The sequence below is a fragment of the Odontomachus brunneus genome, unplaced genomic scaffold (genome assembly GCF_010583005.1).
Source record: "Odontomachus brunneus isolate Ranch 3 - 2012 unplaced genomic scaffold, Obru_v1 Obru_scaffold_019, whole genome shotgun sequence".
NCBI classification, from domain to species: domain Eukaryota; kingdom Metazoa; phylum Arthropoda; class Insecta; order Hymenoptera; family Formicidae; genus Odontomachus; species Odontomachus brunneus.
In genome coordinates, this window is record NW_022639469.1 from 126,091 (window position 1) to 138,865 (window position 12,775).

Genomic DNA, 12,775 nt, shown 5'->3' on the forward strand with positions numbered 1-12,775 from the left:
CAAATATATTTTAGGCCAGTAAAAGCCGAGTTTTGATGTTGGAGCGAATATTTGTTAAATACTGACGGAATAATAATACCTGGCAATATTAATGTATATGATGGATAAGTGTTTTTAGTCTTTATAACGTATTTTTTATTTGATTAAAATTGCGAAAAAATACTGTCTTAGTCAGGAATCGGATCTCCCCACTTGCTAGGTGGGACGTACCAATTCGGTCACTAAAACCTCAGCAAAACTCTTTGTGGTACAATATTTACAAATCTTTATTTGAGTCAAACAATTGTTAATAATAAACAAACAATTTGTTTGATGCCGGCTGAAGTGTAGCATGTTCTGTTCGGTCGGTTCGGCTCTTATTGACGTAAAATATATTTAATTTAAGTTGTATACTTCAAGAGCCTATGTATATAGAATTAATTTTTCTTTCCCTTCTGAAACAATGGTGATTTTTTGATACGACAGAAAGCATCTGGATCATATATTAAAGATGCAGAGACGTGAAAATGTTAATACACCGCAAAATGAGGAAACTGCGGATGATGATAACGTAAGTACAATGTGGTTTCGTGATGCGAATACCGTTTGAGCGACGAAACATTTCCGTAGGAAGAGCGGGATATATTGGAAAGCGAGTTAGATGAGAATGATCCGCTGAAAAATTGCATCGGCGAATTGAACGGAGAGACATTGCTTGAGATGTGTTACAGCATTTCCGCGAGCGTCCCCGAGGATATAACAATCGATACGACCCTAAAGAAAATATTTACATTAAATTCTATGAATTTTTACAATGATCAACAAAATAATCATTTATATACTGGTCGCCCATCACATCCTATGCTAAGGTATTTACACGTACAAAATATTTAAAGATTAAACCGGAATGACCAACATGGAATGATTTTTTTTTTAATATCATATATATCACGTAAATATATACATATAGTCGATATAATATTAAATTAATACATAATAAATTAATACGCGGTAGACATAACGCAGAGATAGAAAGGAATATATTGCCGGAAGAAAGTTGTATCAAACGAACAGCTTTAACGATTAAACAAGTATTAGACTTATCGAATTCTTCCCTGAAGGTTCGTGATAAATCCGCAATATTGTTATTGTTATGGACAGATCTCGTGTAGAATAATAAAATCATTTTCAAGGGACAGGAAATTATCGTAAACGGCAGAAATCCCCTTCCCACGGATAAAGTTCAAAGTGTCGCGAGAAGTTTCATTACCGAATATCCCTTTGTTATGAAGTGCAAGAGTCAAGATTACGGAAAACGAGATAAAAATTTAGCTTTATTAAAAAATACAGTCTGGCCGTTAAACGCGACTGATAGGAAAAATTGTAACTCATACCAAATTGAGAATCCATTGAAATTATGCGAATCAGAAGTTAAGAGAGATATAGGAAAATCGCGCGATGAAGAATTCAGGGAAATGAATTCAGAAGGAGTGTCTTCAAAAGCAGTGCAAGCTTTCGGACAAAACGTTTCTAGACAAATAGCTCCTAGCAACACAATTTATTTATGCGAAAGTCTATCTTCCAAGTGCGTTATTACTTGATTAGAACTTATTAGAACCAGGAGTAATTTAATTTAAGATGTAGTGTATGATTTGTTTGCGACCAATGTGTATTTTCTAACTAACAAGTGTCGTCTTACAGAGATAGCAGTGAAACTGTGGTGACATCTTCCATGACCCTTGCATCCGGTCGCGAAAACAGCCAAGCAACTGGTACGTATCATAGGTATACGTTACTTAAAAATGTTAATCGAATAATAATATATTTGGAATGAGCATCTCGCCGTCGTCACGTGACGCTGGCTTAAGAATGACGAACTTGGCACATTAAAAGAATAATTCGCGAAGTGACATTTAGTGAAAGTCTCGCGGCTTTCCCTATACGTGCAGGACTTTGAAAAAATTGGAGCACGTGGATGAAAGTGATGGGAAACTTAGATAAATATTAACTAGTCAGATGACGCACTATAGGTCACTAAGGTCACTGGGACTACTTAAGAAACGTCTCGCGTTTTAAAGTGACTAGTTCAAATATCTCGACTCGTCAATAGATATACAATTTTCTCATAAAGAATGAAAATAATGAGGAACAGATAAGTTGATTAATTTCTTGAAAGATTGAATCGTTACTTTTATATTTAATTTTATATTTTGCAGAAGTGGAGAAATTCAGCAGCATAGCGTCACTGTGAGTAATACTTCACGTATTCACGATGGAATGTACTTCTCGCACAGCTATCAAATATCTCTTTGTATCATAAAAAGCACACACATTTTATATTATTTAATCTTTACGCACACATAAGTTCTGCGTACGAGATAATGATTCTTATATCGAATTATGACGTTGAATAAATTATATGTTTGTTGCTTGTCTTAATAATGCTTCTGCTTATTATTGATTCCCATAAATCTATATTTAGCAGTAGCACTGTTTATAGGAATGCTAATAACTACGATAGCAATGTAGTTAACGATATTTCATGGAAAAGTGACTTAGAACTCGCTAAAGAAGAAGACGCATTTCTGGCCAAGCCTAAAATATCGAGAACACCTCCGTGAGCATGAATATCGAAGATTCTAAATAACAAGTGCTGCCGAAACGTTAGTTTTTCTAGATAAAAGTTATAGAATTATAATAATTAAAGAGTATTTATTACACGAAGCATCCTTGACAAACAGCAAGTAAGTAGATGAAAAGCACCTCTACAAGCAATAACATATCACACAAGCACACATAGTGTTTTTAACTGTAAATAATAAAAAATATATATCAAACGCCGTTGTAACTGGCAATTATTCAAAACATCCTAGAAGGGAAACAATAAAAACGCCAACTTCAACATTTACAAAGAATCGAACGGCATCTTTATTTTGAATGACGTTGAAGCAATTCCTCATCCAAAAAATATAATCTCGTTCTTAGCGGAAACTCCTTATATTACGGCCTCCAGAATATTCTTCTAAAACTAAAAGGAAAATATTCTAACACTAAAAAAAAAGTGACTTTAGTCGCAACATGTTATTTTCTATAATTCCATATTCTAATTGAAAATTTTTACCGAAAAAGTATTTCCTTTTTAATAAAAGAAATATAATATTGCACTTATTTTCCTCCTTTAGCTTTAAAAGAATTCTCTTGAGATCATGTATAAGGGTGTGTTGCTTCTGGATGTTATTAAGCCGCTTATACAATAAATATATATACAAAACTCTCGGCGCATTATACCTATTAAATACGATCTCTCACGGTCAGAGGTACATATATCAAGAATATATAGTCTTTTGCACGAGCATGGGCCCACCGCCGCTGGCCCTGTATCGCCTGGGGACAGTAGGACCGTCGACGTAGCTACTACCACCGCTGTAACCATCGAAATTCGGTGATGCGGAATAACCAGCCGCATTCATGAAACCTCCGCTCTTGCTCCTGTAACCACCACCGGCGATGTAGGACGGCTCGTCGGAGTAAAGACTCGCGTAACTCGGCCTGCTATCCTTAATTATTATGACTTTTCCACCACCCTTGCCGTACGGAGCGTAATGACTATCGCGCGTCAGGTAAGTTACGCCGCTATTCGGAGCGTAGCGAGACGAGTACTTGTAGCCGTATTTATACGGTTTCCCCGCGGAGTAGTAGACAGCGGAGCCGTACGTCTTGGATAAGTAACCGCTCGGCCCGGAACCGGACAGGTACGGCGATGAAACACCGTGATTATGGCCGGCGTGTCCTGCATTTCCACGTGTGTAACGCGTTTCGCTCGGTATCGAGTGGATATCGTTGTACTTGTTGCCGCCTTTCAAGTTGCTGTACGGGCCGTCTTTCTGCTTTCCAAACGGGTACTCGCCGGCTGGACTGGCTGGCGGATAAGGGGGATAAACGTGATCACTCTCGGAGTAACTCTGAGCACCGGAGGAGCCGTGATATCCTTGCGCGCGTATGTCGCCGTCGGAGGTACTCTCGGCATAATTTTCCAACATAACAGGCCTATTGTATCCAGGATAAGGGAGTACTCTTTGGCTGTTACTGCTGCTACCAGCGGCGTACTGGCCGAAATCGGTGTCCCTTTGAACGGAGCCGCCGGAGTACGTCTTAAAGTTTGAATCTAGGTTACTGTTGGGACTGGAATATGCTCTGAACGGGATAGACGTTGCATGATTCGACAAAGAGTAAGAGTCGCCCTCGGGATTCTCGTAAGTTTTGGAATACCCGCCTTCGTGATCGTTCATAGGATATTTGTAACTGTTTCCCGTGTCACTCCCTATGCTAGCCTGATTAACGTCATTAATCGACGAATGGCTACTGATGTGATTAGATAATTTGTGACCAGTGTCTCTATCATTGTAAAAACTGCCGCCGCTCAAGTAGCTATCCTTGGATCCTAAGTATCCGTTATTGGCGACGGCGTTATTGTAATCGACGTTACTGTAATCGTATCCATTGTTATCGCCAGTGAGAGAGTAGCCTACAATAAAGCGGTTCTTCAATAATCATAAAACTCTTCATTCTATTTAAGATAAACGTGTGAGTTTAGGGGAGACCAGGGCTAAATGTCAGATTTTTCAGAATTTCGAAGTTACAAGTTTTTAACTAATTAAATATGCAAATATGATACAATCTTCTTCTACGTTTTATGCCATAACAATTTTGTAAACCATATTTTATTTTGTAATAATACGAACATACTGTAACGTGGCTATTTTGCTTTGGTACAGGGTCAATTTGGCTATTAATTCAGAGTAAAGAAAACCACATAAAAAATATATATCCTGATTAATAGTTTCAAGATCTCCACGAAAGATTTACATAGCTCTGCCGGCTTTTAAATAGTAGCCAACTTTACCTCTTCCATATACTCGATTTTAATTATTTTATAATTATTTGAATGAAAATTGTTTTCATTATCGAAAGTAGTGTATCATACGCTTGTAGAAAACTTCGTTCCAAGTAATAACACTTGAGTTTAGTCATTCACAATAAAATATTAATATTAAATTTTAAGACGCTCGAAAATGGCTTCTAAATTAATTTTTTCTGCTTTCTTGTTGTAATCTCGATTTTAACGAAACTATTTAACGAAGGAGAATCTATGTTTTGTAAAAGAACATTTTGTGATTTTGTTTTCATTGTTTCTTATGATAAATATATAAGAGAAGAGCGCACATGACTGACCCTAAAGTCAACTAGACCTGGTTTCCCTTACTCTACAGACAGCAGAAAACATCCCAGAATTATTCTGAATGTATCTAGGATATCCTAAGAAGTACTCTTAGGATGTCTCGAGTATATCCAGGATAATAACGTTTTATGCTATCTGAGTCTCAACTGTATATTTTATGAGAACAAATGTACGTAGCAAGTAATAATAAGGTTATCTTATTGATACGTACTGTTAAGAGGTGGTTCTGCATTCACAACGACGATACAACAAATTATCACTGCATTCTAAAAAAATATATTATTTTGTAAGAAAATAATTTATATAATTTCCTCGATATATATAAAATTGAAAATGTGTATCACTTACAAGTGCAAAGTTAATTTTAGAGATTTGAGAAAGTTATGATTTTACGCGAACTCTTTTAATGAAAATTTAAATAAGAGGATCTAAGAGAGGATCTAAGAGAGCGTATCAACACGAATAGTACATTAAAATTAATGTTTTAGCAAAATAATAGCACATAATATAAAACAGGATAGATGACATTAATATCTAATGATGACATTAATATCTACTTACTAGCAGCATGATGAATATCGCCGCGTCTCAATGTCAATCGGGTAAGAATTAATGGATCCTTGTTGTTCACCAAAATGTAACCACACACATATTGGCTCGCAAAAGCGTCGTTTTCTGTTTTATACCCCTAGCTACCCACTCCACGCTTTGTCGAAGAGGTAAAAGCGAACTTGGTGCGCACATACTGATGTGACATTGGTCGGGACCCGACCATACAGAGCGGAGAGAAAGAGTCAACCTGATTTAGCTCTTCACTTTTACAGGGAAAGCAATGGGTCACCTCTCTCAGTGACTACACGGCAAACTGCTGAGATACAGTATCGTGACCTACCTACCGCCACACGAAGGTGGTTCTGCGAAATAAATCTAGGAAGAGCATCCGTCTTGACTTTATTACAATAATCAGCCGTGCATTATAGTACTTTACATCATAATGATTGCGCGACATAGTAACCGCGGTTTACCTGCGTGGCCTGATGAGAACAGATATCTCCCTCGCTATCTACGTGACAGCAAAGCGTGCGTGCATTTGTGCAAAAATTATACCGTCGTTGATACACATCGTTGATTAACATAGTCGTTAATGAAGCTCCTGACTGTTTAAATCGTTAAATCTCGGGAAATGCCATGCGTTAAAGGTTGAAAGTTAATATTGAAATAGGAAACTGTTATTAATGGCTTCCAACTACTCGAAACATTCGATAAGAATTGATAGAAATCTACCTAAATTTCATTGAAGAGTATTATAAAACTTTATCTAAATAACTATTACCACTTCCATCGAAATAAGCAGGGTTGTACAATATTCAAAAAACTATTAGTTCATGTAACTGAATGGGGACCAGAAAAAAAACTCATTGACGAGAAATAATATCTCTGTTACTATGACTGAAGAAATTCGTCTGAATTTGTTCGAATATTCAGCTGAATTAAAATTCGGTTGAGGTAAACTGAGAGCAATTGGCAAAATCTAATAACCTAATTTTTCTATTTCTACAACCTAAGTTTTTTTACCTAATTCCCAAATAACAGAAAATTCAGTTACACTAATGTAGTTGTTTTTCACAGTTGTGCAGTACTTTAATTGCATCAATATTTAAGTTTCATAATCATGGTAATTATAAATATCTGATCTCATTAAAAGATATTTGGTATATGTCAAATGTTAATTTTTTGCGAGACTCGGTTGGCCAATCAACAAAAACAATTTACCACGCAATCAGGCCTGGTTCGATTTTTTGCGAATATCTAAATACGGGAATGCTCTTACGGAAATTTCGAGTTGAATCCATTGAAATTCGTGACCGACGAGAGGATATTTTACGTCGTATTTTGCATACGACGTAAACCGAGTATCTCGCCTGAATAACAATGGCGCTACGTAGAAAAGAAAGTTTCCCGTTGTTCCCTTAAGTATAGCAAATCTAACGTGAGAATTTTTATTTCTTCGTTATTTGCAACTTTTACCGTGGAAAGTGTCGTAGTTCGTCTTACTACAGTCCAATTTCCACGAACGAATAACGTTTTAATTAATCTCTCGCATGTAGGAACGATTTTCGATACGTTACTTCGATGCACAATTAATTAAAGTTGAAAGACTTGATTTTTACACCGATAATCTCCTCCTCCCCATTCCACTTATTATGCACGCCTTAATAAAGCCTCCGTTCTCAACGCTCTATAATTTGCAATTCTAAGATAATACTTCTTTTCTAACGGACATGGCATAGCGATCAGTACGAACAGCAATGGAGTACGGGATAGAAAGAGAGCGAATCGGGAATAACATCGATCAGGACAGCATGGTGCGCGCAATTGCCGGATACATCTGCGGCATTTCGAGCACATACATCCTGCTCGAAAGTTCGTAAACGATGCATAAAAAATTACAAATCCCTTACAGCTTGCTCGCGGAAGTCGGGATAATACTTCGCGTATGTACCACCGATGACCATCCGGCGTTCATAATTTTGCCCGCATTGTCCGTTTTAGTGCTTTCTACTTTCCGCGCACGCACGTGCGCTCGCATGTATTCATTCAAGCGCGTAAGTTAATCAGATGTATTTCAATAGATACTTGGACGGCAATGACCCAGGTGGTTGAATGCAAATGTCAATGTCTCTTTGGCGGCCGTGTATCGTGCTCAACGTTAGCACGCGAGTAACGTCTCGTCTTGAAGCGCGCGTATCTCTTCGTATCGACGAAAGGGTTTGCGACGGTTGCGGGTTCAATCTGGATTGTATTCTCGACGATTATTATTTATAGTCATTATCTAGATAGCACAAGCTGTTGTCTTGGATGTGTTGAGGGCGTCCTGGGCCGTCCAAGTGTCAGTTAAACATGTTCAGGCTGATTATGCTATTTGGATAATTGAAACTTGTTGCACATAAGATTCTCAAGTCTGAGTTTAGAGATAGATTTGAGCTTCTAAAGCTTCCCTCTTTCCTAACAGTAAAGATGTCCAGAACGTCCTGGGGACATCCTCGGGACATTCCTATTTCCTCAGGACGTTCCTGGGGCGGCCAGTTGTTTTAAAGTCAGAATGGAAAGTTGAATACAATTAATTCTAGGTATGCAACTCTGATGCCAAAGCAAGTGAAACCTTGACCCTCGAGAAAGGCAATCGATGCAATCGGAAGATCGCAGTCGCTTCTGAATGAACATGGCAGGCATTTAAAGCAACGCTATCGTAAGATCGTGAGGAAAGAAGAGACTACTGTGTAAATGGGAAGAATTTTGCTAAATTTCATTTGACGTGCGTCATATGTTACGAACATGAAAGCCAAACATCTTTTCTTCTTATCGTAGATAAAATATTAAGATGTGGTAGCAATTAAAAGTGTATTATTGTACTTAAAAGAGAAGAAACTTCCACATATGTCATCAACTATGTGATAAGAACGTCGGCTGAATGAATCCCAGATATTGCGACATGTTTCTGGACATTTGCTAGTGAAGAAGAAAATGATAACGTTCTATTTATCGACTGCGTATTATTTAACAACATTTACCATGTCGGTAATACGTATCGACGAATTCGAAGAGGAATGCTATATATCGGTATACGGCGAGGAAGAATTCTATGTAAAGTATTGAATTCTAAGCAAAGTTAGATATTTACATTTAAATTATGATACTCTACGTCTACGGTCCTTATTTTAAACTCTCTTTTATCGATAAAAGTACCTCTAAATATGACTGAAAGTCAATTAGAAGACTTATAAACCACATTATCATCTTATCGATAGAAGAAAGTTCAGAATGTAAGCCTACGTAGAATGTAGCAACGTAAACCATGTATGAAATGTCATCTATGTAAGTAATAAATAATTTATGAATGTTGTTTAAAGAGATAAAATACTTTTGCTTGTTTTGTAATAACCAAAATACAAACATTGAGCAACATCATCATCTTGTCCAAATATCAGACTCAATTGCGCAGGAGTTTGAAGTAAAAAAAAGAAGACCACCCAGATAGCACAGAGAATTCAAGAAGAATTCAAAAAGAACTCAGTAGTATGTCATTAATTCTGAGTTCATTTTCAGATGCAAAAAAAATTCTTCAAACCTCATTTCAGTAAAAAGAATTATTTTTACATCTAAAAATATACTCAGAATTAGTGACGTATGACTGAATTCTTTTTGAATTCTCTGTATTATCTGGGCACATATAAAATATGTGTCCTGACTAGTAGTTCCGAAGTTTCTTCGAGAGGTCTCCACAACCTTCCTGTTAGCCGTTATTTATTGGCTAATTGTAGCTGGCCTGCCCATATGCTCGATTTTGATCATTTTATGAATGAAAATTGCTTTTATTATAGAAATAGTATATCATACATTTGCAAAAAATTTCATTCTAGCTAATAACACGTTATTTTACTTTATTCACTCACGATGGAGAATATTAAAATCAAATTTAAAAGATTTACTTTGTTATTACTAAATTAGTTAATGAAATTTCTTACAAAGCTATTTAATGCACTTCTTGGAGATAAAAAATTTATAAAGTTTAATGTAACACTATTTAACATGCATTGCAAATATTCACACTGTTGAACTGATTCAAGTAATTGCGATTACATAGTGGGAAGCACGAAGACTCTCACTGAAAATTCGGATTCGTGAGTCCCGTATCTTATAGATTTTATATTCTCTTTTTTTTATATGTATGGAAGTGTTATATGTATGGAATCTTTTAAATATAATTGCTATCTTCTGATTTATTATGTTGTTCCTTTTCACTTTTGACAGGTAAATAGATATTAAAATAATTCATTCTATCATTTATATCATTTACTCTTGAGACATAAATTTTTAAACAATATATATCGTAACTGTATATAGAACATATACTTGTGTCGTTCTAAGTGCAGAAAAAAAATTTACATAAGAGAACGGAAGTGCAAATTGTGCTACTTTGAAATAAGTGAACGTCAAAGGAACGACGGAATTTCTTATGAGTCGCGAAAGTAGATTGGGGTCGACTATTATTTCGATGTCAGGTGAGCAGCTTTTCTAACAAATTTCTCGAAGAAAAATCTCCGAGACAATCGCTCGTCTAGTTGCATATACTCTTCGTGTGCATTCGCACGAGACGAACATCACTGTTCTCAGGGTCGGGTATATTTGAACTTTTATAATTCGGATGAATTTTAGATAATTTGAAATCATATGGAACAATGAATCTATTTTTATTATAAATATTTCTATACATGCAGTGAATAAAGAAACTCAGGAAATAAATATTCAAAGAAGTTTATATCAATAATTGGATCAAATATGTCGTTTAAATGGTTATAAAGTGACTATCTATTTTATTTTTATAATCATTTTAATATCAAACTGTTTGATTTCTGTTCGATTTGTATTGTTAATCTATCATTGAATTTTACTTAACTTCACTTCTGCTACTAATCTGTGATTATACTCAGTTCTCAGAGAGCAAACATTCTCAATATTACATCAATATTATAATTTCCTACTCAACAATGTTAATGCAATATAATATATGTTATATGTAATAATAACATTTTGTGTTGAGTGAGAAATTATAATACTGACATAATGTTACCGTTGTAATATTTATTGGACTATATAAGGAAAGACGAGAGATAAATAATTAATTATCAATAAATCATAAAGAATGAGATACTTATAATTATTACACGAAAATATGTGGCTATTTACACGTGTGCAGCCGTTTCATTCGCTTTGCAGTTCGGCCCTGATCATTCTACGCAACATTGTGCGCGAACGTGACGTCCTTCGTTTCTAAAGTTTTCTGAGTTTTTTCTTACAGATGACTACCAGCGACGAGACTTTGAAATCTTGACATGTGAAATCGAGTACGAGTGGAGATGAAGTACGCCTCGCGCCTGTCGGCGGTGACGGACATATTATAGACGTTGCGCGATTTACAACCCTCTTCTCCGGGTAGGGGCGTGTTTCCTCGGTGTATAAGACACGCTAAACGAGGACCTGTCGTCGTTAGATCGCAGACTGTTGAGCCGCGAGTAAGTATAAGTCTAGGAAAGAATCTTAGAGTGAGATTTCTGCGATAATATTAGATGCAAGTTAATAATGTCTGTAGCACTTTGAGGCAAATACTGAAGCGTTAAATATTTGCGATATTAAATATTGACAATATTATTAAACTGTTGAGAGACTCTCATCTTAAGTAACTGATCGATATTATTTTCAAGTAGTCCACTATTTTGCGCGTGTTAAAGTATAATCTATACCCAAAAATTATACCGATATCGCGTATTATTTCTAGATGAGCTTCAGTATGCGCGGAAGTGCACTGTGTCTTCTGCTGTTGTCCATCTTTCTGGTGAAGGCTTACGTAAAGTCCTGCAAATACTGGTGCAAACTGGGCAATCGATACTACTGTTGTCCGAGCGGGAAGAGCGAGTCTTGGTCGGAACAGAGCTGGCATTCGTTGTTGTTCCCTTGGTTTTGGCTCGGCATTGACGACTCACAAGACGAATCACCTTGGCATGAGATCATAAAAAAGCCGAAGAAGCACTGTCCACCATTAAGGACCCACTGTCCCAGGACCTACGATTGGTACAAGCCACCTGCGCTCTGCGAGAGTAATGACGACTGCAACGACTGGGAGAAGTGTTGTTACGACGTCTGCTTGGAGCATAAGACGTGCAAAGACGCGGAATAGAGTTCCTTCCGTGATTTCGTGACTTGTCGGTGCTTGTAATTAAGAGATGTCGATCCTTCGAAAGCAATCTCCGGTAATAAGCCGTAATAAAAGTCCGATTTTTTTTCTCGATATCATCAATGCCGTTAGACATTGACATAATGATCAAGTGATGTAATCATACCATTGTCTTGAGATTCTTGCACTTTAACTTGCGTTTCATTTCTAAAAGTATAAAAATGTAAACTGTGGGATCTTTTTACCATTGAGTGGCTTTAAGCGATATTATATAATTCACAAGCAGCTTTATAAAAGTGCAATTTGAACAACTTTGATAAGAATAAATGTTAGACGATCTAACACACACATTGTTATGCTAAAATTTTTATTATTTAAAAGTTGCTTGTTTTTAATAGTGAAATACGCGTATGGCGAGCGTTGTAAAAAACATGTGTTTTTGTGCCTTTGCCATTAACTCTTCACACAATGCAATGAGATAAACTGAAACTGGTAGTACTAATTTCCTCGATATCAATGCTTTCATTCGATTACACTTGTTTTTTTTTCAACTGCTTCAATGGACTAGCGGATATGATTCAAAAATTCCCAAAACCGTGATGTAGGTTTAAAATGATACATGTATGAATGAGAAAAGTACAACATGGTAAATTCGCGTGTCAATAATACACGCGAGTAAAAAGAGATTTCTTCTTTGTTTGATTGTAACTTCCATCTTTCGACACTTACAAAGGAAGGTGTGAAACGAAAAGAAGCGAGTAGAAAGGTTTTCATCTCTCTCTCTCTCTCTCTCTCTCTCTCTCTCTCTCTCTCTCTCTCTCTCT

The 12,775-nt window shown here is 36.4% G+C and overlaps 3 protein-coding genes across 8 annotated transcripts in view; 2 read left to right on the forward strand and 1 right to left on the reverse strand.

Moving 5' to 3' along the window:
- Positions 1-2,630, forward strand: part of LOC116841889 (lisH domain-containing protein ARMC9) — a 10,362-nt gene extending 7,732 nt beyond the window's left edge. For 4 of the 6 annotated variants that reach the window (XM_032810348.1, XM_032810347.1, XM_032810344.1 and 1 more), the window contains exons 13-17: positions 466-550; positions 610-848; positions 1,681-1,751; positions 2,196-2,226; positions 2,480-2,600. In XM_032810348.1, the coding sequence (XP_032666239.1) occupies positions 466-550; positions 610-848; positions 1,681-1,751; positions 2,196-2,226; positions 2,480-2,600 (547 nt within the window). Of the gene's footprint in view, positions 1-465; positions 551-609; positions 849-1,680; positions 1,752-2,195; positions 2,227-2,479 lie in introns of all 6 variants that reach the window. The other 2 variants (XM_032810349.1, XM_032810345.1) reach the window with 1 other exon arrangement.
- Positions 2,631-2,671: 41 nt separating this feature from the next.
- Positions 2,672-5,921, reverse strand: LOC116841891. The gene is made up of 3 exons (XM_032810350.1): positions 5,780-5,921; positions 5,430-5,484; positions 2,672-4,504 (listed from the first exon to the last, which is right to left on the reverse strand). Exons 1-3 carry the CDS (start codon positions 5,786-5,788, stop codon positions 3,306-3,308), a joined length of 1,263 nt encoding a protein of 420 aa, XP_032666241.1. The 5' UTR covers positions 5,789-5,921; the 3' UTR covers positions 2,672-3,305.
- A 5,216-nt stretch (positions 5,922-11,137) lies between these two features.
- On the forward strand, positions 11,138-12,704 carry LOC116841893. Its single transcript, XM_032810354.1, has 2 exons — positions 11,138-11,292; positions 11,556-12,704. The coding sequence occupies exon 2, from the start codon at positions 11,556-11,558 to the stop codon at positions 11,952-11,954; it is 399 nt and encodes a 132-aa protein (XP_032666245.1). The 5' UTR covers positions 11,138-11,292; the 3' UTR covers positions 11,955-12,704.
- Positions 12,705-12,775: the final 71 nt, after the last annotated feature.

Excerpts from the sequence above, each read along its gene's own strand:
- LOC116841891 (XM_032810350.1), bottom strand. Across the intron at positions 4,505-5,429 it reads TGCAGAACCACCTCTTAACA|GCTACTCTCTCACTGGCGAT; the intron begins GTACGTATCAAT and ends GCTTTATTGTAG.
- LOC116841893 (XM_032810354.1), top strand. The coding sequence starts at position 11,556 with ATGAGCTTCAGTATGCGCGGAAGTGCACTGTGTCTTCTGCTGTTGTCC.